The sequence below is a fragment of the Pteropus alecto genome, unplaced genomic scaffold, assembly GCF_000325575.1.
Source record: "Pteropus alecto unplaced genomic scaffold, ASM32557v1 scaffold152, whole genome shotgun sequence".
NCBI classification, from domain to species: domain Eukaryota; kingdom Metazoa; phylum Chordata; class Mammalia; order Chiroptera; family Pteropodidae; genus Pteropus; species Pteropus alecto.
In genome coordinates this window covers 10,606,598-10,633,592 of record NW_006432227.1, presented here as the reverse complement: position 1 = coordinate 10,633,592, position 26,995 = coordinate 10,606,598, and the positions used below count along the sequence as shown (strand labels likewise).

Sequence of the window (26,995 nt, the reverse complement as noted above, 5' to 3'; positions counted from 1 at the left end):
AAAGATGTGATCGTTTCATCAAAACCTAATTGGGCTGTGTGCGTTCAGGGCCACTATATTCTCATTTCTGAGAGCCGAGGGCAGAAACGTGTGGAATTTCTAAAATAGCAACTTTACTGTGGTATAATTAACAGAAAATAGACCGTACGCACTTAAAGCATAAAATGTGGGGAATTCTAACAGATACTTCCCCCCATGAAACCACCACGACAAGCAAGACACAGAACACTTCCAATGCCCACCTACAAAACACCCACCCACCCAGGTCCCAACCCAGCCCCAGAAAACCACTGCTCTGCTTTCTGTCACTACAGATTAGTGAAGGCCTAAGCTTTAATGGCACTGAGGGTCGGGGGTGGGGGGTGTGGGGGGGACCACCTTAACTATACCCGAAGGCTTTTCCACTGGGGGTGTTTTGGCATATGTGTGGAATTCACTTTGCTCATCTACATACAACAGCAGCAGGTGACAGAGCTTTTGAAAGAAGAGAGGCCTGGGGGTGGGGAGCTGTCAGTCTTACAGTCAGTGACACCAGTTGTCCCTTTTGGTTTTTGTGGTTATGACAGGCAAGCAAGAAGACCGAAAGCCATCCCCCCTCCCTGCCCCAAGGAAACTCAGCTCAGAATTCAGGTCTACAACCTATCCGGCTTTGCACTATGCCTCCATAAAGCATCTTTCTGTGTTTTTAGTGGTTAATACATTATCCTCACAAGTCAAACGACCTTTGAATCGTTTTGACTAAAAGAAATATGTGTCACGCAGCGCCCATGAAAGGGTGTCGGAACTAGCTCTGGAACCATCCGTAGAAAGTTTTATAAAACTCTTGCTGGCTTCTAAATAGAACAGCTCCTACTTTTATTCGTGTTCCCATTTCTGTACTGGTGTTGACTGCTCTACCCACTTTGTTTTATGTTAAATAGCTTTATTGATGTGTAATTGACATACAATAAACTGTGCATATTTAAAGTGCATTATTTAATAACTTTTGACATATTTATACACCCATGAAACCATCACCAAAATCAATATAATGAACAATTCCATCCCGAGATTCCTGGTGCCCTTTTTAATCCTCCCTCCAGCCCTGCCTTGCACCTCCCCTCCCTGATCTACTTCCTGTAACTGATCTACTTTTACATTTTTTAAAATTTTATACAAATGGAATCATACAGCATATACTCTTTTTGCCTGGCTTCTTTTATTCACCGTGATTATTTTGAGATTCATCCATACTGTGTCATTTCTCAATGTATCAATAATTCATCCCTTTCCAATATATGGATATATCACGATTTATCTATTTTACCTGTTGGTAGAAAGTTTTCAGCTATTACAAATAATGCTGCTATGTACATTCACGTACAAGGCTTTGTGTGGGCTTATGCTTTCATTTTTCTTGGGTAAACACCTAGGAGCAGAATGGCTGAATCACATGGTAAGTATATGTTTTAGCCAATGGTTGTGTCATCTGACACTTGCCTCATATCCTCAGGATACTTGGTATGGTCAGTCCTTTTAAATTCTGGCCATTCAAATAGGTGCAATGGTATCTCAATGTGGTTTTAATTTGTAGTGCTAATAACTAATGATGGTGAGAATCTTTTTATGTGTTTACCTTTGTCAAAGTATCTGTTCAAATCATTTGGACTTTCTGTTATTGGGTTGTTTGTTTTCAGATATATGGTTTACAAATATTTTCTCCCAATTCGTGCCTTGACTTTCACTTCCTCAATAGTGTCTGTGAAAAAAAAGTTTTCAATCTTGATGAAATCCAATTTGCCCAATTATTCTTTTATGCATTACGTCTATAGTATTATATTCAAGAAATCTTTCCTTAACTCAGGGTTATAAAGACTCTCTCCTAAGTTTTCTTCCAGAAGTTTTATAGATTTAAGTTTACATTTAGTCCTATGTTTTCATGCCCCTTTGAATTAATTTTTGTATATGGTGCAAGGTACAGGTTGAAGTTTATCTTTTTGCAAAAGTTGCGTATTCAACTTTTCCAGCACTATTTGTTAAAAAGCTATCCTTTTCTCACTGAATTGCCTCTGAACCTTTGTTGAAAATTAGTTGCCATGTATGTATGAGTCTACTTCTGGACTCTCTACTCTGTTCCACTGATTTATCTACCATACTCTCCTGATGACCATAGCTTTAAAATTAGCCTGCTCACTTCATTTGGCCAGTAAGGAAACCAAGGCCTAATAGTTGAACAGGTTTACTCCAAGTTCAAAGTTTCTTCACTGTTGCCGCATTATCTCCTAAGATTTAATTTTTACATATAAGGAGAAACTCTATGCCAAGAAAATTTAAATGACAGATCAACGTATTCTTACTAAAAATACAGTTGCATTTTTGTGAAGAAAGCAAGCTTTAAACCTATTAAAAGTCAGCTTTTAGCAAGAGCAAAGAAACACATTTCATCACAAAAAAAAAGCACAGCTGGTCTTTTCAACATTTAGGGAGCCCCTCGCACCCCACTACCTGGGTCAAAGCTTCTTCCCACCCAGCTCGGGCCCCCATGAGCTCTGAACACCTCTCATCCTTGTGCAATGGTGATTTCTACACTCTGCTTCCTCATAGTTGGCATGTGATGAAAACATCTTAAATTCTTGTTTTAAAGTCCTAATTATACTTTATTTGCCTATATGCTGTTTAAGAAGCTATCTTCTGGAAAAGGAAATATAAGTTGCTTGACATAAGATGTGGCAGAACACGGAGGCAAGCCCGTTGGCTTTGAGGGGGAGAGGTGGACATGGGTCGAAATCCCTCCGTCACTTTGGTCAAGTCACTTACCCGAGCTTTGGTGCCCTTGTCTTTTAAATGGGGCTAATGCTGTCTGCCTTGTGAATTGTCATGGAGATAGATTAGGTAACGCTGAAAGCATTCAGCCCAGTACCTGGCAAATGTCAAGCACTAATAGATGACAGTTATGAACAGTTTACCATCATCATCGTCCAGGATCCTATCCTTCTTCTGCTGCCCTTCACCGTACCCCAAGCTCCCTGACAGCTCCCTCAGATTCCTGGGGGTGTCTTCGAGTTGCTTCTGGTCCTGGTTCCTTGCATTTCTTGGTCTCAGCTTCTATATGAGCCTGAGTCCAAATAATAATTCCCTCTTTATTAATGCTAGATTGAGGGGCTTCTGTTTGTTGTCACCCACAGAATTTTCTTTGGAAAGACAGGTGAATTAGCTCCCCTGACTCGTGTTTCTCTGTGTCCATGATGCCACTGTGGGTCATCGGAGCATGGTCAATGCAGGGGGCCAGGAGTGCTAACCCAGACGAGACATACCACCAGGTTATGACAGAATGTATCGTACGGGTGCGGAGCTGAAAACCTGCATCCCTCAGTGAGACACTCTAAACAAGTCCAGTCTTCATGGCTTATAGAAAGCAAAGTGATGAGATTCAATGACCAAAATCCCAAAGAAAAAAAAAAAACACTAAAAAGAAAATTTCCTTTGGTACCTCTGCTTTTCAACACACAAATCTTAAAATTTCATGTTCTTGAAAAAGAAACGTTCAGCATTTGAAAAGAGTAATGTGTCAGAAGCATCATGTTACCTCGAAGATGCTTTTATAGTTTAAGTATAAAACATAATTATAAAAGGTGACTAGAAAACAGGAATAGAGTTCTGATTTAATATATAAAAAAATACCAACCCCGATTTTGAAATATTAATCAATGCGTACAACAGAAATTCAGTGGGTGGCCTTAAGTATCCCTTCTCCTCCTTTTTCTTTCTTTGTCTTAAAATTATCATTTCAATGAGCAAAACAGAACCCATCTAAAGACGACCTTGGACTTGCTCCCCTCAAGGCCTGATGTACCAATGAAAACTTTTCCTGATGATGTAATACTTATCGCTATTTTTATTCTGTGGCCACAGGCTCTCTCTCCTCAGGCAGAGCAAACAGCGATGGAATCTCTTTAGAACCACTTGAAAAGGGAAATGACACAGCTTCGACTCTGCCCAACTCTGGTCATTTCTAGCACCTCTCTGATATTTGAGACCTTCTCCCCTTGTTCCAACATCAAGGGAAATCCAATAAAAATCTTGACATGACATGCAGTACTATCGCTACATTTCCAGCAGCGTGCCTTCTACATGGCAGGCATCAACAGAAAGTTGAGAGAATGGAGCCGCTGATCAAGCTCAAGACACCGACAGGGAAAGTGGCCCCAAAGTTCAAACAGGAATCCAAAATAGCAGCTGTTAGAGACCTATAGTACCCAAGGAAACTGTCCCCTCCAGTTCTCTAGTCTCAAACAAAAAGATTGACATGGATAAAGTGCTTCATCCCTTTACAAATATCACAAGAGGTTCAAGTGCAGAATTTCAAAGTCAGGCCCAAGATAAAAAATATTTGATCGAGGGAAAGCACAGACAGCGAATGAATTCTTGCAGAGGTAACAGGAAAATTTGTTTTTCTCAGAATAAAAGTAACATTTTGAAAACACTCTACGTTCAGGTTTCAACCATATTCTCACAGAGCCTAGGTTACAGTTGGCTCTCTGTTAACTTTTGTTGAACAACCATGAGTGTTACCAACAATGGGAATTTCATCTATGATACAAAAACATTAACTCTTGTTTGAACAGCACTAATTTAAGCTACAGAAATAGGTGGATGATTCTGCCAAAGGATATATCTGGTTCTTCCAAGTTTCCCTTTCAGTGTGTACAGAGAGGCCCTTCTATAAATATAAAGGTATATGGTATGTTCAGCCCTATAACAGCAGGTTTGATAAAGCCCTTTAGCTCTGAATATATGAATACACGCTAATATGCCATAATAATGTTAACTGTGCCAATAATTTCATCTCCTGAAATTCTTACTGGGTAAAACCGTTCTGATTTTGAAAGAGAGAAGAATAAGGTATTGAGTAAATTCCTTAAAATTAGTGCTGGGTAAAACTAATAATTATGGCCCAAAATTCAAGAACCACCTAAGAGTTAGCAAAAAAGTAGTTATAGTAGCCATCTTCAAAACTAAACAGGGAGACTGGACTTGTAAGTTTATATTCCATAAGTGAGAAAAATATATATGCACAAAAAATGCTCTGAACACAGATTAAAAACCAACATAACGATATGCCCTTGATGGCCTCTGGTCCAACAAGGCCGAAAGAGTGAGGAGCAGGCCTGGATGCAACCCAAAACGTGGAGCCACATCCAGCGCAAACCAGACGAACCCCAGCTGACTCACAGACACACGAGGAAGAAATAAATGCTGACTGGATGCCGCTGAGATGGTTATGCTCGCTTAAGCATGGCAAGTCCTTATGCAATGAAGAGAAAAGAATGGCAGATCAGGGAGTCGGAATGCATTCATTATCCACCGTGTTTCTATTCGGTTTCATGAACTGCCGATTAAGAAAAATTAAGGAATCTCGAGTATAGTATATTATAACCTTTTTGACCCCCCCCCAAAAAAAAATTATACAGAGCCACTTTTCTTTTGTCTGGAATCTTTCCTCCTTTTACAGGAGTGAGGAGCCAGGATCTATCAGCCTCCAGGGCTAGGGGAGGGGAGGGTGATCAGGAGTGTGGTTAATGTCTCTGACCTTGATACTGTCTTGACGTTAGGTGACCCTGCCACATGACTCACACTCCCTCCCACCCGCCCCGACTCCAACCACAAAGCGAGACCCGCATTACTGGCTATAAAGTTATCTCCCAAAGGTGTCAGAATATAAACGGGCAAAGGTAGTATGTGACTGAAACGGTCCATCCACGCCGGAGAATCTACAACATCCCCAAAATAACTCCCGTAATTCAGGAGTCCCAGAGCTCAACAGTAACAGGCAGGAAAGAGTTTCCAAAAAGAGTATGAAAGGGAGCACTTCTTCTTAGTATCTAAACAGGTGGCGAGATGCTGGAACCATGTGACCGAAGGGACGAGCAAACACCCCCTTCTCCAGGAGCGCGGGACAGGTCATCTAAATGATTTCATTTCATCAGGATCTTTTTCGGAGGCTTAGATTTACCTGCAGCTTCATCCTGCTCTCTAATTCTGCATTCCTATGACTTGTGTCAACCAATTCATTCCCTCTACTTACCCTCATTATTAAATTCGAAATGGGCGAGAAGGCAAGACGGGAACCCCAGGTGAAGTCTAGGCGATGAGCTTGGGCAACGTCACTTATGCCACATCGGGGCCCCGGCCCAGTCCCATCAGGCTCACCTGCCTCTCCCTGGCCTCTACTTCTCAAAATCACCTGCCTACAAAGAATCACTTGTTTTCCATTCCAGAAATCTGTTATCAGTATCAAAAGGAAAACTTTCCCTAGGATTTTAGCTAACTCCCAGTATTGATTAAATTATTGGTCCTATATTCTCACCGGCGGGAGAAAATTCATATATTATAAGCCGTGTATTCTTTCACTGCCGGCACACTTTAGGCCTTGAACAAGGAACCAAGACAAACTTACTAAGTTAATCTCTAACTTTCCACGTACTCCACACGAAAAGCATAAATCCGCAAGCCAGGAACACGACTCCCCTTCCATTAGGCAATTAGAACTGGCTCGACTAATCACCGAGGCATTTACTGAACATCTCGTACGTGAGCCAGACCGTGGAAAAGGGTGGCCTTTTCCATTCCAGTTTAACGAGGACCTAGATTGGCACGGTCCTGTTTTGACCCCGAATCAATCTCAGATCCATTTCTCAATTTTAAAATACAAGTTTCTCTTCTTTATCAAACTTTTCTCAATCACTGAGTCTTCATTATCTATTCCAAGCATGGTATATCCATTAAAAGCCCTTTAAAGTAAGATGATTTCATTCCGACGCAGCCCCAGAGAAATAGTCTTTAAATGTGCGATTTATTCAAAATAAATATCCATTTCTGACTTGAGGATGTTGAGCTTGATAAGCGCTGGGATTCAGACAGTTTTCTTTCCAAAGGCAGATGACTCTTGAGTCATGACTGAAAATATCATCAGTCATTTTAATAAAGACAACAAGTGACACTCCTCGAAATTAAAGCAAACACCAAGGAAAAGATCTTTTAAAAATTTGTTTTCAGGTGTAAGTAATAATACTATTCAAAATGTGAAATGTAAAGCTTGCAGTTTAGGAGAACTGAATACTGAAAGCACTTCTTGTGGTTTAAATGGCATTAGATGGCTCTGAAATTATAGTTTAAAAATACTCTCTAAGAATACAAGCCAAATGACTGCAGGATTATAAGTTCTCTCTCCCAGTTGTTCAGGTATTAAAAACAAGCACAAGTAAGAATAGCCTTGAAAAAAAACTAACAAACAGCCCACGAGTAATGCAATCCACCCAATAAGGTACTGCATCGTACACCTTTTTCCTCTCTTTTTTTTTTTTTTACCAAACACCTCTAAATAATAATGTGGTTGCCCTCGATTCCCTCCTTCCTGCATAATCTCTCCTCTTTCTGAAAAGAACTGAAAGGGAAACATGACTAAAATGACAAGTGAAGGGCACAGTCGTGTGTTCTTCCTGTTGAAGCATCGCTCTTGCTGCTGGAGGCACTGAGGCTGCCTGCAATTCGACTTCCCCAGCTGGCATTCCAGCATTTGCCAACTTACCTAACGCCGTCTTCAATTTTCCAGTGGAGATTAACGGATTATGAGCCAAGCCAATCACCTGCCCAGGTCCACCTCTGCCCCAGCCATAATCCTGGCCCCTAGTGACAGGCCAGACCCTTCCTGCAAGTTCTTCCCAGCAGGCGGGCAGCGAGTGCAAGGCACCGTTTGCTGGTCGAACACAGTCCAGCCCCTCCACGCTGCTCTTCTCCTTCACTCACATGGTCACACCTTTCTATTCGAAAAACAAAACCAAATAAGAAAAAAAAAAAAGAAAAGAAAAGAAAACCTCCAGCACCTCACTATTCACATTAGTCAAAAGGTGGAAACAACCAAGATCATCAGTTGATGACTAGATAAGTAAAATGTGGGTAGATCCAAACAGTGGAATATTACTCAGCCACGAAAAGGAACAAAGAACTGACACGTGCCAAAACATGGATAAACCTTGAAAACATTACACAAGGTGAAAGAAGCCAGACCAAACAAGGCCACGCGTTGTACGGTTCCACTCGTGTGAAATAGTCAAAATAGCGCAAATCCATGCAGACCAAAAGCAGATTCGTGGTTGCCAGGAGCTGCAGGGCTGGGGGAATGGGGAGTGACCGCTTCATGGTTACAGGATTTCCTTTTGGGGTGACGAAAAGCTTCCGGAACAAGGTCGTGGTGGTGTCTGTTCGCACAACACTGTGAATGTGCTAAATGTCACTCACGGCGAATTTTACACATCAGGTATATTTTATCATAACGATTAAAAAATAATAATCATAACAACTAAAGATGAGCTGCTGCTTTTCCTGGTCACTGTTTAATTTCTGTCCATTTGTTCACCACCAATTTTCTAATATGTGGTTCACACTACCTACCTCCATTTTCTCATCTTTGGTTTTTCACTCCAAAAGACCTCTCCTCCTCCAGACATAGAAACAAAAAGCGTGAAGAACTATTTATAAAGGTCTCCACAAACATTTTAATTCAATCCAGTGACCTTCCTCTGTGCTCTTAGGATACAACTGACTGCCTCCTCCTTGAAATGCTCTTTGCCCCCGAATCCAAGCACAGTGTCTTTGTGGCTCTTCTCGGCCACGTTTCTCTTTTCAGGCTTTCTTACTCCTACCTGCCCAGGGGGAACCTTCTCCCGGCCTGTCCTGGGTTCCCTGTCCCTGTCCATTGTCTCATCAACTTGATCCCTTGGGCTATCATCACTCTAACCCTCCAGGATACTTTTCGCCCACTAGATCAAACTGTTTCTTCAGGAGACATGTGAGCCGGCAAAACTGCCCTCCACATTCTCAAACAAAGCCGGTTCTCTCATATATAAGGACACTACATTAGCTTTCCATTGCTGCTGTAACAAACTACCAAATTAAGTGCCTTAAAACCACACAGATTTATCATATAGTTCTGGAGATCACAGTCTAGAACGGATCTGCCAGGCTGCAAATTCCTTCCAGAGACTCTGGGGTGAGGGGAGTCACTGCCTCGTCCACCTTCCAGAGGCCGCCCGCCTGTTCATTCTCTTCCTCCCTGTCCATCCCTTGACTCGTGGCCTCCTGCTCCATCTTCAAGCCAGCGGCTTACCTCCTTCTCGCTGATCACCTGCCTCCTTCGTATAAAGACCCTGATGATTGCACTGGGCCACCTGGATAATCCAGGATCATCCCCCCATCTTAAGATTCTTAACTTAGTCACCTCTGCAAAGTCCCTTTTACCATGGAAGGAACATTGCCACAGGTTTTGGGACATCTTTGCGAGGGGGCGGGGGGCGGGGCTTGCGGTTCTGAGGACAGGCTTCAGCGGCCATTTCCTTTAGATACTTTTCTAGGAAGCAGGGACCTTTGGCCTCAATATTTCACAGATCCGTTCACACCTAAGGGCCAACGACTCACCAAGAAGTCTTCTCTCTACACAAGCACAAACTAAGGGATTTTCTGAGATCTGAGATTCAAGAAAGTCTAGAGCTCTGTGGGAGGAAAAAATCTGTCTTTCCATTCATTTCCAAGAGAGGAACAAGTACTGAGTCGGAAATCAGTGAGGGAAGGAGAGACTTGGGAGAGCTCGTAACAAACAACATTCAACAGGTTTCACAAGGCAGAGGATGGAAATAAGCAGTAAGATGGTGATGTACTCGAAGTGCCACTGAGTTCTTCGAGGTCTCGAAAATCATCAGCTTGTCCCAAAACTCAGGAGCGCAGTCATCTGTCATGGACTTGTGAATTTCCTCCCCACGCAGTCTGTCTAATTCTCCACTGATGCATCTTTCTATCATTCTTCTTACGCCCTGTTCATTTTTTTCATTCCCCCTACATTAAAATACATGTGTACCTATGCATACGACGTGTATGGATACAGACATAGCCTTTAATTGGATTTTCTTCTTGTAACTGGAGCAATACTAAAGTGTTTGCCCTGCTGAAATGTGCAGGTACACTCTGGAGCCAGCAGCTGGGTTTCAACAGTAGCCGTGTTATTCTTAGTTTCTCCCACATGCTGATGTCTCATCTCCTGTACGCCCCCTAGTGGCGCCCAGCCAGGCAATATTTCTAAAATAGGTGCCGTCCTGCAAGGCAATATTTCTAAAATAGGTGTCAGAGCCCAAGAATTGGTTCAGATATTACACAAGCTTTCGAACATACAGTATCCTGGCTGAGGAAACCATCGTTTTACGTGTTAGGCATTTACTTTTTTTCTTTTTTGTGACCTTTGGTGCTGCTATATAGTAAACTCAGAAACTCACAAAGCAATGGGCAGTCTGGTAAAAAAATATCAAATGTCCAGTGAAAAACAGAAGTATAAAGAAACTATGGTATAGTCACACGACAGAATATTATACAGCAATAAAAATGAATGAACCACAGCTATACACAGCAACATGGATTAATAATCTTTTTGAAAAATGTTTCATGCTAAAACACTTTGTAGTTCCAGAAGACTACATAAATATGGTACCATTTGTATAGCCCTCAAAAACAAAAATTTTACTTAGGAATACATATATATGTAATTTAAATGCATATGTATATTTATACCTATGTTTATATGTGCACACACACATAGTTATGCATTTTTAAAAGCAAAGGAATGAAGAGCACAAAGTTCAGCACTGTGCTTGCCTTTGGTGTGGGGAGGCCGCTGGTGTGGGTGGGTCACATGGTGTCAGTCCTGGCTGGAGGACAGGTGCATGTGTGTTCATTATAATATCTTACAACTTATGTATAGATTATAAATATTCTTCAATATACCAAATATGACCAGTAAAATATAATTAAGGAATATGTACAGGTAGGTAGGTAGATTGATAGACTAACAGATCGACAGCTGATATCTGATAGATGAACAGATAGAAGGGCCGACAGAACCCAGGAGTATGTTGTTCAGAAGAGAACACAACGTCTTCTCAGATTCATGCTTGTTTGAACGTCCCAAAGACTATAGTTTGGAGCATAAGGACAGAGATACAGTCTTACTCTGGATGACACAAAGAGTTTCCAAGTTTTACTTGAAGGAAACGTTCTTAGAGGACAGATACCTGAATCATGAGAACATGCACTCAGGCCCCTTCGCCTGTACCTGGAGGCTCAACTTCGGGCTTGCTGCTGAGCCTCAGGTAGGAAGAATTATTTCCACCTGACCTTGGAAATAATCATTTTATCTTATGAGTTAATAATACATTAGTCATGCGCTTCCTCACCCCAATCCTATGAGACCCAGTGTCAAGTGGCCCGTGGGCCGGCCAGGCCATATGTCTCCGCCTTATTTCTGAGGCTCCGCCCCTCCATCGAGCCCGGCTGCTTCTCTGGACTTCCGCCCTGACCTTTGTCTCTAGTAACTGGGTGCTGCAGGTCTCTCTCCTAGTAACCGGAGCCCCGTTTCTGGACGGCAGCCCTCCGGCACTTGGGTGAACTGAATACCTGCCCTGGTGCTGCCTGTGGCGACCCATGTGCCACCTCCCACGTCCACGGCTGCAGGGCCAACCCTGCCCAGCAGGACGCCACCCCCGCCCCCCCTTCACTGAGTATCGTGTCTCCTCTCATGATAAAGGCTAAGCACGTTCATTATAGAGAAAGGGAGAATAAGGGTAAACAAAATCAAGAAAACAAAAAATACTTATATTCCCTTCGCACAGAGATACCACATTTATGTACCAACATATAATTATATCTGTGCATTACACCTGCCTGCCCTTGTTTTGAATCTACAATTTTTTAATAATTAGCAATAAAGGGTAGACTTTCATATCCCTGCATACTCTTTTACCACATGATCTGAATGAGCTATGTAATATTTTATTTACTCCAGTTACTATGGTACTATGGTTCCATTAAAAAAAAAAAAAATCACCCTCTTACAGTTTCTGCCTCAGAGCCTCTGCACTCGCTGTTCCATCCGCCTAGCTCTTCCTTCAGACACGATCCACTGTGACCTCACCTCCTGCAAGTCTTCGCTCAAAAATATTTTTCAGGAAGGTCTTTCCTGAGCATTTTATTACAACTTGACCCTCCCTGCCCACCCTCAGACTCCGTGACCCCTTCTACTGCTTCAATGTCTCTTGAACACTGTTCACCATCTAACATCATGTATTGCAGTAACTTACTTATTTTCTGGCTCACTCGCTAGAAGGTGAACTCCATGAGGACACAGTTGTTGTTTTTTTTCTCCCATAAATGCCTAGCAGTTCTGGCAATAAAGCATTCGATATGTGAACAAACGCACATATATAATTTTACCAAAAGACTGAACAAAAATAAACTTGAAAGTGAGTTTAATTTCTAGGTGATGGGGTTATGAGGCATTTGGGTTTTCATCTTTTAATAAGTTTCCTGTATTTTCACTTTTCTCTATTAGCGTGTGTTACTTTTAAAATAAAAAAGTTATATTTTAAATGCAACTAGGCAAATATGACTATAAATAACAATGTTTGGGAACAATAAAGAAAGAGACAGAGAGAGAGAAACTTCCAACATACCAGTGAAGTCTTAATTTATATTCAAATAATTGCAACATAGGCCGGGGCAAGTTAAGATAAATGTTAACTACTAATCATTCTTCTTTCTCTGGTAATGTAAATTTATTGATGCAAGAATGCTATTAAATAACAATTAGTCTAGCTTAATTATTTCATATATTATGAAATGAACTACATTTTCCGATCTTTAATAATTCAAGATCTATCACCTAATCAAACCTAGTAAGCACGAGGTTAAGAAAATCTGCAAACGTGAATTAAATGACTGGAGTTTGAATTTTCATTTGCTATAAAATAAAGAAAAGTGGCAGCAGAGACCCAAGGGGCTGTCCTGGGGAATGACAATGCGCACACACTTCTAACGATGCAAAAACGGAGTTCCAAAATAATGAGGAAGAAATGGCGATTGAACTCATGTTAAATCAGATTTCTATAGTGTTGCATTAATTTAAAGAGATGTTAAAAACTATCAAAAACAAAAATTATAGAAAATGCAATATGGAGTACTTTTCACTTAAGGAGGCCTAAGCAGTAAGTCATTCAGGGCCACCTGAAGGCTGCTGCTCCCAGACCCACAGAGAGCCCGACCCCTGGTTTTTTACCCATGTTATGACTTGATAAATCTGCTTGAATATAAGGAGAATATGTTACTCATGAAAGGAATATGCCCCCAGGAACAGGTCTCACAATTTACTGCCTTGTCAGTGAAGCCGGGGGCTATGAAATGTACTTCCTCTTTCATTTTATTTTTAATATCTCAAGAAATTTATCAGTTGCTGTCAGGAAGATCCACATCAATTTCACGGAGAGCTTTTCCCCTGAACGCATGTTCTAGGCATGTACTTTAGTTCGACAGACTCCTGAGAGAAAAGCATGGCCCTTAAATGTCTAGCATGAGGCATTTTTAAAAACATACTAAATAATTTTTTATGTTGGTTCACTATCGACAGTGAAGAATTAAGCAGAATTCTTCATCTCATTGTCTTTCAAAACAGCCTTAAAAAATTGCTGGTAGTCCTTTGTTCCATACTTGTCTGCATATGGGATAATTTTCAAAGTACAATTTAAAAAAAAAATGGAATCCAGATGAAGGGCTCTGAGGAACTGTCAGACCCAATCTCAGGAGCTCTGGCTAAGAGCTCGCTATCGCTCCATTAATGAATGGATCTGTTCTTCCTTGACATTGGAAGAAAAGGGCTTTGACTCTCCATTGTGCAATACATACTACAGAACTGTGCTCAATTATTATTTTTTAAAAGGGAATAAAAGGCCTATTTGGATTTTCATGTTGGCAGGGTAGAGACTTTAAAAGTGGTGCTTAGCTCCCAGGCTAGCCCAGACACCTTCAGCCAAAAACTTACTCAAGCCTAGATATGCTTATGCTAAAATCCAGCATATTCTGAATTTAAGTAAGTTTTTTCCTCTTAAGAAACATAATTTTTTTTTAATTTAATCCAATCAAATGTATCCTTCAGAGCAAGATTTTCTTTTAAAACTCATGGAGATGTGGCTCCCTGTCTACAGACTATAATTAAACTAAAAACACAGTTTCCAAACGGTATCCCTTACTAGAAAGGTATGAGCACCGGGTTACAAACATAAGTTAGTTACAAGGTGACTTGTAGACACATTCGAAAGGGCTAAAATTGTAAAATATAGTAGTTTCAATGCAAGAGTCAGAACATTGTCACGCCTAAATAACAAAGAAATTTTTAAAGCTATTGTGTGTTAGAAAGAAACAACTGGACCAAAATAGAGTCACCTGTGCTAAGCCCATGTCACCAAACCAATATTTAATACCTTACCTAACTGCAGTTTCAACCTTCCCCAGGAATGTAATCTTAACTGGTCCGTCTAGAATTTTCTGATGAGCGCCAACGAGGTGATCTGCTACACAGGCCCTTTCTCTCCCCCAAAGGAAGATGAGGTCATCAGCTCTTTCCTTATCCCTCCCCCCGATTTGGCCTATAAAAGCCTTCCATTCTGCATAGCTCCTTGGAGCAATTTTCTATATGCTAGATGGGATGCTGCCCGATTCATAAATCATCCCATAAAGCCAATTGCATCTTTAAAATTTACCTGGTTGAATTTTTGTTACTTAACACACATGACTATTTCATGCGTTTTATTTGGTAATTCACCCTAGTTGCAATTTTGATGAGTAACGATGAGTCATAAATATAGAAAACACCATCTTCTCACTAAATTCTGTTCCTCCGAGGAGACAATTTAACGAACGCTAGATGACTTTTCACTATTAACGGAGACATAATATTGTGCTCAGGGATTTAATTAGACATCTCTTATTTAAATGTTCCAGTTCGTTCTGGGCATATGAGCTGGGGCAAGCTCAGGACTTGGGTTTTATAATAAAAGATTCTTGGTTCCTCTTTCCTGGGCTGAGGAGTAGGGTGGGGAATAGAACGTGCTAGAACATTTTGGCAGTTATCTGGGAGCTGACGAGACAAAGGACATTTCCTCCCATGAAGTGGGACCACCGAATGCTTCTCCTGAGCAGGTGAGAGAGTCAGGCTAAGGGGAGTCATCCCACAATGTGACCAAGCTAGAGGCATAAAGCTCACAGGTCTCACTAACCTTTGCTGACTCTACAAAGACTGACCGTTAATTCTCTGTTGTGCCCTGAAGAGCCAGCTCAAGGTAAGGCAAACGCCTCACTTCCTGTGAAGGACACCCTTCCAGAGGCATGGGGATTGTGCAACATCTGTTAGAAAACCCCAAGGCTCTCAGCCATAATTTTCAAAATTGTTAGCTGCCATGAAAAAAAAAAAAATCCCTGTATTTTCTGTAAATTGGCACTGAACAATGAAACAAGATTTACGATGAGAACAGCTCATTAATCTCAGTTATTATATACAAAACTATTAAAGAACTAGCTAAAAAATGAATGATTAGTATATAATGTAAGTAAAGTCATTTCTTTCTAATTTATACTTATTTAGAAAAACTTGGTCTAACTGAATACAACTTTGTTTTTAAAAGGTGATACGCACAATTTTTCCTTTGTTAACAGAGGATTTTATTCGGTCAGCTCTTAACAGTCACATGCAGAAATAAAAAGCTATTCTATACTATGGATCAGATTTAATTTCAATACTAGGAATGAGTCATAAAAGACGTTAATTTGGGTAGGTTGACAGACGGCTCTGTATAAATCCTGTTCACAGACTGTAGAGTCAGAACTTACTGTTTATTAAAAAGTAGGACAAGCACGAGCCCTTCTGGGAATTTATCCACTGAGTCTCGTTTGCTCAAAATGAATTTTCCAAGTACAAAAACCAGTATGTGAATGGCATGTGATTGAAATTATCCAATTTTTATTGTTGATGACAATTTCAGAAATTAGATGCTGGATTTACTGTTAAGTACTAGTTAAGTATAACACATGGGAACTTAATGAATACCCTTTACACATCCAGAAATACTACACACATGCATAAGTGCACATACATACCATCATCTTTATGCTCAATTTTGAAGGAAATACTTTAAGCTTAGCTTAGCTGACAAAAATAAATTCTCTCAAAGTATAAATAATAGTCTGCGAAACAACAAGCCATTAGGTATAGACAGGTAAGGAAGGAGTTCCTTTTTCCCCTGCTTTATTGCGATATGACTGTCATAAAACATTGTATAAATTAAGGTGTACAACATAATGATTTGACACACGTGTATAATGGAAAATATTGACCACAATAAGGTTAGATTACGCTATCCTTCATCTCAGACAATTACTGTTTTGTCGTGGTGGTGGTGGTGGTGAGAACATTTAAAATTTACTCTATTAGCAACTTTCAAGGACACAATACTGTGTTGTTAATGACAGTCACCAGACTGCACACTAGATCCCTAGGACTCATTCCCTTTACAACTGCAAGTTCACACCCCTTTGATCAACATCTCCCTGTTTCCCCCACTCCACCCCCACCCCCTAGCAACTACCAATCTCCTCTGTTTTTCCAAGTTCAGCCTTTTTAGGTTCCACATATAAGTGACTGATTTCACTGAGCATAATGTCCTCAGGGTTCATCCACGTTGTCGCCAATGTCAGAATTTCCTTGTCTTTAATGGCTGAATAATATTCCATTGCGAATATATACCAAATTTCTTTATCCAGTCATCCACCGATGGACACTTGGGTTGTTTTCATGTCTGGGCTTCTGCGAATAATGCTGCAATAATCATGGGGTGCAGGTTTCTCTTCAAGAGCTTGTTTTCATTTTCTTTGGATATATACCCAACAGTGGCTTTGCTGGATCATAGCGTAGCTGTAGTTTTAAGTTTTTGAGGTGCCTCCATACCAGGTGGCCCTAACATTTTAAATTCCCACCAACAGTGCACGAAGGTTCCCTTTTCAAGGCGCTTCCTTTTCACTTAAAAGCTTACAATGGCTTTAAGAAGGGAGAATGGTCCATTACTTGATTCTCCTTTTTATGGTCCATAAGTGAACCAACTAAAGTCCCACAAAGACGGTCTGGCCCATTCGGAGACTGGACACACACTGCTGGTCGGTGCTAGAAAGAGGGGCCACTAAGGCTGGTTGACCAGCCTGGGACTCCCCGCTGAGCAGGCTGTGGGTGGGGGTCGATTTCTAACTACTGCCAGTGAGAGCGAGGTTTCTGAGCTCAGCACCTGAGACCTTGGAAGTGGGAGGACCCTAAGCCCACAAGGCTCACGGGAGCAAGGCAGCCCCCTCTCTGCCTCCAAGGGCCCTCTTATCCACCACTGCATTTTATCCCTAAAGTCGTTTTGAATTTTTCAGTTCTAAGAACATGAGCAGCACCCAGGACTAGGCGCCTAGAAACGCTGTAAACAACATATGAAACCATCAGAAGAATTCGAGGAAAAAATATTTTAATGCTACATGTTCAGTGTGATGAATAGAGAAGAGAATGAAACAATGGAAACCGCAGTGTCCCTTCCAGTGCGAATTAAGTCACTTTGAAAGAGGCGCTGGCCAAACAACAATGTACAAGGACAACAGGAAGAACGAACACTAATGATTCTGACTCTGATCCCAACTTCTGATCACCAGTTATAAATCCGGCACCAACTCAAATGTGTGGAGTCGGTGCAGGACACCGACTGGGTGTCCCAAAATTCAACGCGATTCTGACACCACCTACGTGGAGACAGCGTCGGATGCCACCGGTTCAGGACTCAGTCTGCTCACCACCCTTCAGACACCAATCACCGGTCCCGGGTGCCACTGTGCTGCTGACCCATCAGCTACAGATTGGAGGTTCCCATGGCCCCCTCTCTTTGGGCTTGATTAATTTGCTAGAGTGGCTCACAGAACTCAGAGAAACATTTTACTTACTATATCACAGGTTTATTATAAAAGCATCTAACCTAGAGATGGCCAGATGGAAGAGATGCACAGGACAAGGTGTGGGGACAGGACACCGATCTGCCATGCCCTCTCCAGGAGTACTACTGTCCCCAAACGGCCACGTGTTCACCAACCAGCCCACCAAACCCCGTCCTTTTGGGTTCTATGGAGGCCTGGTTGATCAAATCATTGGCCCTTGGTGACTGATTCAACCTCCAGCCCCTCACCTCTCTCCAGGGGTCAGGGGGTGGGACTAAATGTTCCAACCTTCTAGTCACTGTTAAATCCCCTGGCAACCAGCCCCCATCCTTAAGTGCTTCCCCAAAGTCACCTCATTAACATAAGACACCTTTATCTCCCTCGGCACTTAGGAAATTCCAATGGTTTTAGGAGGTCTATGCCAGAAACAGGGGCAGAGACCAAATATATATTTCTTACCAGAAATCACAATACTACAAACACACAAATCCCTCAAATCACACCACAGGCTTTTTAGGACTGGAAGAAACATTCGAGATGATTCTCTCTCTGACCTCCCCATTCAGCAGATGAGAAAACTGAGGCCAAGAGAGACATGAACTTGGCAAGATCGCTAGCCGAGGGGTTGAAGACAGGATGGGAGATTGGGTGCTCCTGAATACGTGCAGGCGGTTCTGGAGTGGATGCGATCCTTGCCAAAAAAGGTTATTTCCATCATTGTGCCCTCCTTGGGGGCACATAGCCACTTTCCCAAAGTACTGAAATGTTATAAAACTAAAAAAAAAAAAAAAAAAAAACCTTATATTATAAGGAGCTGCTTAGTCCCCGACCAAACCCAGTATGAGCAAAGGGCGTGCCTTGGTCCTGTTGTGCTTGCTAATATTTTTTTTCCAAATGATTATCAAAACACTCAAACAGCTTCGACGTTAACAGCGGAAATTCTCACAAAGCGAGAAGTAAACTGGTCATAAAATTACCCTTTACGCCTGAATAAACATTATTTCCAAGAGCACAGCTGTTAAAGGTACATCATAGAAAACGCCAAGGTCTGTTTTTTTTTTTCCCATAAGATTTTAATGTCATCGTTTTGTCCTCCTTATTCGTTTCCCGTTGTCCGCTTTGATATAAATCGAGCACCCCAACTATACTTTAAGTATATAAGAATATTTTTAAGACAGGATTTAAAAAGTATCTATAAAAATTCATTTCACTGGAATATTAGTCCTTACGCTTCCCTGTTCCCCACGTCTCACGTGCACAGCTGCTGAAGTGACTCGTGCCCCCCTCACCGAAGCCTGGTTTTTCCCTCCCACTCAGAAATAGCGCTGTTACTTCAGGGTGGGCGACGCCCCACAGAACGGGAAATGACGTGTCTCCAGCTGGGCAAGGAGTCAAGAGGTGGGCCCACATTTGCTGCACCCACCGCCCCCGCCAAGAGACTTGCACCTGCTTCTTCCATCCCAAAGTCCTCTGAACTGACAGCGTGGTCAACCCTGCGGGAATGTTCCAGCAGAGGGCCACGACTCGGGGTCCCCTGTCCCTCTCTCGCTACAGCAATGCCGTTCACACCCCAGAACGAAGTCTGGAAGGAAATCCCCCACGAAAACACCTCCTCTCCTCACTTCCCGTCCCCACATGCTGCGGCTGGCTGTCACACGTTCACGTTGCCCAGTATGATAGCGAGATATGAACTGTTTCCTAGAATGAGTTTCAACTTGATCCTTGATTTTCTTTTATTTTACCATTCTTGTTCATGACTAGAGGATTTAGGTCCCTGTCACTAAAATACTTCAGAGAGCCACCGTGGTAGCTCCGTCACCTCCCCCCACCCTGCCTGCCATCAGCCACAACACCGAGAGAAAAGTTCCCTACCTTTCACTGAGGCTTCTCCACAGCTGTGCACCTGCAAGAGAAATAAAATGTGAAGCTAGAGGCATTTCTCCACTTACAAATATTCTGACCTTTTTAAAATGCAATGCTTAGATCTTGAAATGCTAGAAACTAACCAATCATAGAGTGATGACCTTTGATACCGTAACTAATTCAGGCAATTAGTCCACAAATATTTATTGAGATCCTACTACATGCAAAACACCTGGACAGGTACCATGGAAGAAGGAACACTATACAACTCATGGTTCTGCCTCAGGGATTCGACTGCGGGGGGGGGGGGGGGCAGCCAAAACATGCAGTCGAGTAAACACGAACCGAGGTAGGCCGTGTAGAAACTGTACAAGAAGCACAAACCACGGGAGTCTGGGAAAGAGAGATGTGGCTGCTCGAGAAGGCACCACCAACACAGGGGTGGCATTTAAAGTGAGCTTTGAAACGGTGTTGACAAAAGGGAAACTAAGACCTCTTATCTGAGAAAGGAGATTTTTACCTATTCACTCTTTAGTAAAAATCTTCACTCTTTAGAGGTTTTGAGCTTATACCCACGCTTAAATGAAAACAAAAAAATATATATATACACTTAGATTTCATTTGCTTTCTTAATTCCCCAGTAACTTTCTTCTCTGGCCTATGTCTTAATATTATACTCCTAGTGATCAGTTTTAATAAAGTTCAATATAAGAAATGGCCATGAGGCAGTTTCTGCATTTTCCACCAAACAAATGCCAAAGATGTTGTCTTTTCTGTTCTTCAGTATCCAGGATCTAAGTGATAAATTCTTCTTAAAATTTAATCACTGGAAAACTTTCTCAAAATTGCTTATATCCTTTCATCAGATGCTCAGAATTGTGCCGTTGACCTGGTTTCCCTCTTTGCCTTGGCTGCCGCTAAGCGCAGAGATCATTCTCATGCTCAATTATCGTCACCGCATTAGACTCCTGTTCTTCTGTTAGACGTCTTATAAGCGGTCTTATTTTTTCTGTTTCTCATAAGCTGCCTCAAGTATTTTGCAATTAGATGGCCTGTCACAACAAAGCAAATACACAACACAAAAGAACCCAAGGAATTATTAGCACTAGTGAGCTCTCAACTAATACTGGAAAGTTGGCTAGACTAAATTCTAGAGGCACTAACGCACCTTGTCATATGACATGTCTCTGACAACAGAGGAGCCAGGAGTGGAAAAAAGCAGATGACAGTATGGGCTGTTTGCGGATTTGTTTGGGTATTAAAAATTGGACAAAAAAAAAAAATGAGTATGTTTGCTGGCTAAGAGAACAAGGACGTTTAGCATGGCGAGGACGACATCACTGCAGTCGCCAAGCGTAGACCAGGTCGGGGCTGGACAGGGCTGAGGGACAGAGCAATGGCAGGAGGCTGAGCAGGAAAACGCTTGAACTGAGGGTGAGGGGCTGGTTCAGCGGGAGCAAAGGATGGAAGCCCAGATAGAGGGGTCCACTGAGGACTGACTTTCAGCCTTTGCGGGGGTTGGAGACACAGTACCTCCAAAGGCTGAGGTCTAAGATGAGGTCACGCTAGTAGCTGCCCGAACCCAGGTTGTCATACGAGCCTTTACAGCACAAGCTGGAATGACTGCGGATAGAGAGTGCGCAGAGGACCGCAGTTCCCAGGCCATGGCTCCTGGAGCGGCCACGTTCAATGGCAACCAGAACGCGGCACAAACGAGCAGTGTGGACTTCGCAGGAGGAAAGGCACAAAGGGACAGTGGATGAAAAGGCTGCAGGCGGCCGTGGGGAGCCCTGCTGAGCCCTCCTCCCACTGCAAAGGGCAGGAGTTGAGATGCACCTCAGAGAGAGACAGCTGGGCAGAAATTCTGGTTCTTTTGCAGAGAGAGAGAGAAGGAAAAGGTTCAGGGAGAGTGGACAGCTGCAGGAGGCATCACCACACTGAAGAAGAGCCCCCCAGAACCCAGGCGAAGGGGTCCGTGCAGGAGGCACACGCTCAAAGCTCACAACAGCAAGAGTGAGGCAAACGTCATCGCGCCGCAGGTCACTCCCTGCTGACTCGTCACAGACGCGTGGACAGTTTTCACAAAGATTAACTCACAAGGAGCATCCCCATCCTGTTGCTCGCCTATTTCATGTCAAGCACCTAAGACAGTACTAAAAATAATAATGGAGGGGGAGGAAGGATATAAGTAAATTCTTAACAGTAGAAGTTTAATATCTTTAGCCCAAAATGTGGTGGGAAGTGGGGAAGTCGAGAGACGGAAAGAGACAGGACAGCCCGTGAGCCGTCACGGCTTGGTGGCCCTTCCCTTGCTGCTGGTGCCGTAGCCAAGGCGGCTAATGGGAGCGGCTGGCAGTTCTGGTCGAAGCCGTGGCGTTACCATAACTGCATCTGGATCTAATCTGAAGCTGATTCTGTGCCTCCCAGAGACCAATTCATCACAGCCGGGCCCGGGGCCGAAAGGCCTGCAAAGTCAGGCTCCTGCCAACTATTTACGGGCCTCGAATGGGTCTTTTGTCTTAAAAGGCTTTGCTACAGAGGACAAAGCAGGCCTCAGTGTTTCTCCAGTCACAGGCTGGGGAGAGCTGGGATAGCACAGTAATTAATCCCGTTCTTCCTTTTTTTTTTTTTTTTTCCTTCATGCAGCAGAAATGCTGTATTCAGAGCAATGTCAGCTGGAGAAAACTTGGAAAGACTGGCCTGTGACCAATGCCTGCTCTACGGATGGAGCGTGAGGGTTCCACTCGGGCAGAGAGGCCAGTCTGTCTGGGTCCCACTGGAAGCCCAGCGCCCATGGCAGGCCCCAGCACGGAAAGGCGCTCACAGACTGAGTGACAAGGGAACAAACCCCACGTTGTTCCGATGACACGTCACAGCTGAACAGAGCAGACTGTTACTCTGCCCAAGGCCCTTCTGTGTCACCCACCCTCTTCTCCGACCCTTACAGAGCCCCCCGGCATGCGCTGGCTTCTCCGGGTTCACAGGAGAAAGAGGTCCAGACTGGGCCGTAGACAGAACAACGGCTTCTGATGACAACGGGCTTTAACCCCTGGAAACTGCAAAATCTTACTTTGGATGGAAAAAGGGATTCACCAGATGGAACCAAGCTAAGGATCACGAGACGATCCTGGGTCGTCCAGATGGGGCCCAAATGCAATCACAAGTGTCCTTGCAAGAGGAAGGGAGAGGGAGCCTTGACACGGACCAAAGAGGAGAAGATAATGCCACCGTGAAGGCAGACACTGCAGTGATGCAGGTACAAGCCAAGGACACCAGCAACCACCGGCTGGAAGAGGAAGGGAACAGACCCTGCCCGAGAGCCTCTGGAGGGAATACAGCCCCGCACCACCCTGACTCTGGCCCAGCAATGCTGGCTTTAGACGACTGCCCTCCAGAACTATGAGAGAAGACATTTCTGTTGCTTCGAGCCACCAGATTTGTGGTAATTTCTTACAGCGGCCACAAGAATTAATACCGTCTGTGATGGGGCCTCCTCACAGCTAAGAAATGGAGTGAATGAGCTGAAGAACTAGACCCTGTAGGCCAGTCGTCTTTCAACCCTATCACTTTTAAGTTTTTAAAGGACTGAATGTTTGCAATGCAGAGGTTTCCTGCAATCTGTAAATATGAAAGACCCAGCCTTGCCAGAATAGCAAGCCAATACATGAGTGCTGCAAACAATCTGTATAAGGGGCCGAGAGTGAGAGAAACAGCTATAAAGGTTTTCCACCTCATCCTTGGCTTTCCGCGTTTGTCGTTCCTCGTCACTTGTGCTGCGACCGAACGTGACACACCACGGAAAATCATCGAGATGCTCGGCTTGCTCTGTGTGCCAATCTCCTCTCCTGAGCTAAAATGACTACGGGTAAAATGTGTAAGCAGCTTTTCCTTCTACGTTTCCCTGAGGGAGGTTTTGGGGGGTGAAGATGTTGCAAAGCGGGCTCTCCTCCATCAGCTACGAACCAGGGCAGAAACACCACGCCTTGATCCAACTGGCCCCTGTACAATTCTACAGCACTGCGATAGCCCAACCTCTGAGTATCAGGGCAGGTGCCTGTTCGGGTTAAAAGTGAGGGAGTCTGTTCTCTGAAACAGAAAAGGGGGTTAAGGAGAGAGAGAAGGGAAGAGAGGGAAGGAAGGAAGACCACATGCAAGAATATAATCTCAATCTAGGGATTCAGGAGATAACTGGGCAAAAACAAATCTGTCCACCGTCCAGAACATCGGATGAAAGAATCACCTTCGAACCTTAAAACACACCAATGCAAAACCATCTTTCTAAAAATAGTTTACACACGATTTAGTTTAAGATCTACAAAGACTTAAACTCTAAACCAGATTTAAGTCCACCTTAGAACTCCACGATGGTGAATCTGCAACAGTTTACACCCCTGGTCTTGGGGTTGGTGTTCAGGAGAAGGCCCCCCCACAATGAGGCCCCCAGCCCCCTGCCAGGGCTAGAGCTCTAGGGAGGCCTTATGTGCATTGAACAGCATGGACTCCAACCAAAATTATCCCTCCACTTGGGGTAACATTTAGTGAAATCAAAACGCCTCTTTGTAACCTCCTCTTAGCTATTTTAAAGCAAATCAGTCTTAGCCACATTTAGGTTCATGGGGCTCAATTATTCCAAGGAGGCATTTTTATCCATTTTATAAAACTAGCTCAAACCCTGGGAGAAGAGGCCCAGCTGAATATGAGAAAGCTTGACTCAGATTTATAATACAGACACATTAGTCAGGAAACACCTTAGGAAAAATTTTAAAATAATTCAAGTTCCAACTTTTAAACTTAATGTTTAAAATGAATTCATTTTTCATCATCGACTAATTTTTAAATTTTGTTTAACCATTACCTAATTGTTCTTAAGCCCTGAATTATTTTTGTCCATTAAGGGAGAAAAAAATTTTTTATAGAAACTAGTCCATTTCCAATGGCCTAGTTTCATCATGTGGGATGTACTACTTAACTGTTATCCTCATGGCAGCCTACTTAAATATCAAAACGGGATTTAACAACAGCACTTAGAGCCAAAAGAGAAACAAACAGACATACCTTCTGCCCAAGAGCTGTAGCTATGACTAGGGACAACATCAGTTAAATAACTATTTAAGAAATGAATATTAAATACATGTTTAATAAATAAATATTTAATTAACTTTAAAATTAGCAAAGTCAATGCTCATATCATCTGGCTTTCTGCTCTTTTGCGAAGAACTTCTCGGTTAATGTGCCTACACAAAGATCAGACAGTCAGGGTCTAGAAAATTAAACTATAAAAATGAATTCTGAGTTTTCTTACCTCTCGTTCTAGACAAAATCATATCCTTTATTATTTGCATAATAACGCGCCCAAGTAACATGACGGAAATCAGGTGATACACTCTCCATGGAGTCAACGCAAAGAACCTATCACAGCAAAAACAGACAAATCATTATTAAAGTTTGAGGATTTTTATCTTTTATTTTTTTTAAAAAAAAACCTAAATTTGGTTTCTGCCACAGAAACAAAAAATACATTTGACAATTTCACTTTTTCGAAATTACCCCAACGTGACAACATGAAAGTTATTTAATAGGCACCAAAGTCAGCAAAATAAAAGTGCTTGAGCGTGTGTACTTTTGTGCTAGGCTTTCTGCTCTAACCTCTAATTTGGACGGAGGATGTGCTGTCTTGGGTATGGCCCAAATACTGCTCTGCTAACAGATGGAGAATGGAATTGACCTGAAACAGAATTATGATGGGCTGAAAAGGCAGAGCTGCAGGGTTTTCCGATATGCAGAGTAGCTACAGTAGATGTCCTAGCCTTGCTGTCACTCTGTTTTACGTTTTTCTTTTATGCCATATTCAGTTCTTTAACTACTACTCCCTCCCTACCAACCTCTTAAAAATAGCCGTTATTAAGAATCCAATTTGCTAAGGCTTTAAGATCACTATTCTTTTGTGTATCTGCCCGCCTCCTCTTCAGAAAGAAGAAAAGATACCTTTATCATGAACAGCACACAAACCCTACAGTACTTTTTTTTTTGGTGGGGGGTGGCGGGGAGGCTTATGAAGGAATGGAATGGCAAAGTCACAAGGAGCTTTGAGGATTCATATAGAGGTCAAAGCCCATTTTACACAAGTTAATTGTCCAAGATGCCAATTAATATTAAAAAATTAACTTAACAAATAAGTCATTTAATGCTAATTGCAAGGCACTGTAGAGAATATGCAGAATTAAAGAACACACGGATACTGCCTTCTGGAAACTTACTGCCTCATCAGAGACACGAACACAGAATGAACTAACAAAGTCCAAGGCAATGAAATGAGTCTTAGGCACTGTAACAGAACATGAGCAAAGAAGAAGAAATCATTAAGGCAAAGGAAAATTTACAGAAGTGGCACCTGAACTTGGTCTGGGAGAATGGATGCAATTCAGAGGAAGAGAGAGGCTGATCTAAGATCAGAGTCACGGAAGGGGGAGGTGTGCCCGGCGCATGCCAAGTGTTCTGGGGGTGGCCCCAGCAGGAGGAGACAGATGAATGGGAGAGATGGGAGACTGGCAAAGGGAGAAGACACTGAGAAAACAGACTGGGGTAGAGCATGCTGGCCCTGAAGGATATACTAGGGTGTTTGATCTTAACGATACCGGCCATAGAGAGAAAGCCAAAGATACAGAGTAGGAAAATGAAATGACTGGTTTAAGAAAATGTCTGGGGGCAGCAGAGAGGGTGAAGTGGGATAGAGAAGAAGCACAGAGGCCAGGACGTTTACTGGAAGGTCATGCAATGCATTTGGTGAGAAGAGGTAAGCATGAGATGCTGGTGAAGTTGCAGGTAAAGCCCTCTACCAGAAGGTGGGCAACCTTTTTCATAATTACATTATTATTTTTTAATCTAAAAGTTGTTTCTGACCATCCATGGAAATACACACCACCTTTATTGGTCACATACTTTTTTTTTTTTACATTTTTGCTTTTTATTATTTTTTTATTAAATTTATTGGGATGACATTGATTAATAAAATTGCATAGGTTTCAAGTGTACAGTTCAATAATACATCACTGTATACTGCATTGTGTGTTCACCAACCAAAGTCAAATCTCCTTCTGTCACCATATATTTGACCCCCTACCCTACCCTCTTCTACCTCCCCCCTCCCCTTTTCTCTCTGGTAACCATTAAACTGTTGTCTGTGTCTGTGAGTCATTTGTCTTGTTCGTTTGTTGCTTTCAGTTTTATTTCTCACATGAGTAAAATCATATAGTTCTTAACTTTTTCTGACTTA

At 42.6% G+C, this 26,995-nt stretch overlaps 1 protein-coding gene across 1 annotated transcript in view; it reads right to left on the bottom strand.

Moving 5' to 3' along the window:
* The window catches only part of RETREG1 (reticulophagy regulator 1), an 80,167-nt gene extending 55,031 nt beyond the window's left edge, over positions 1-25,136 (bottom strand). Inside the window, exons 1-2 of the mRNA XM_006907123.3 lie at positions 25,025-25,136; positions 19,732-19,762 (exon numbers count right to left, since the gene is read on the bottom strand). Coding sequence (XP_006907185.1) covers positions 19,732-19,762; positions 25,025-25,085 — 92 coding nt within the window. The 5' untranslated portion in view covers positions 25,086-25,136. The remainder of the gene's footprint in view (positions 1-19,731; positions 19,763-25,024) is intronic.
* Between the last annotated feature and the right edge of the window lie 1,859 nt (positions 25,137-26,995).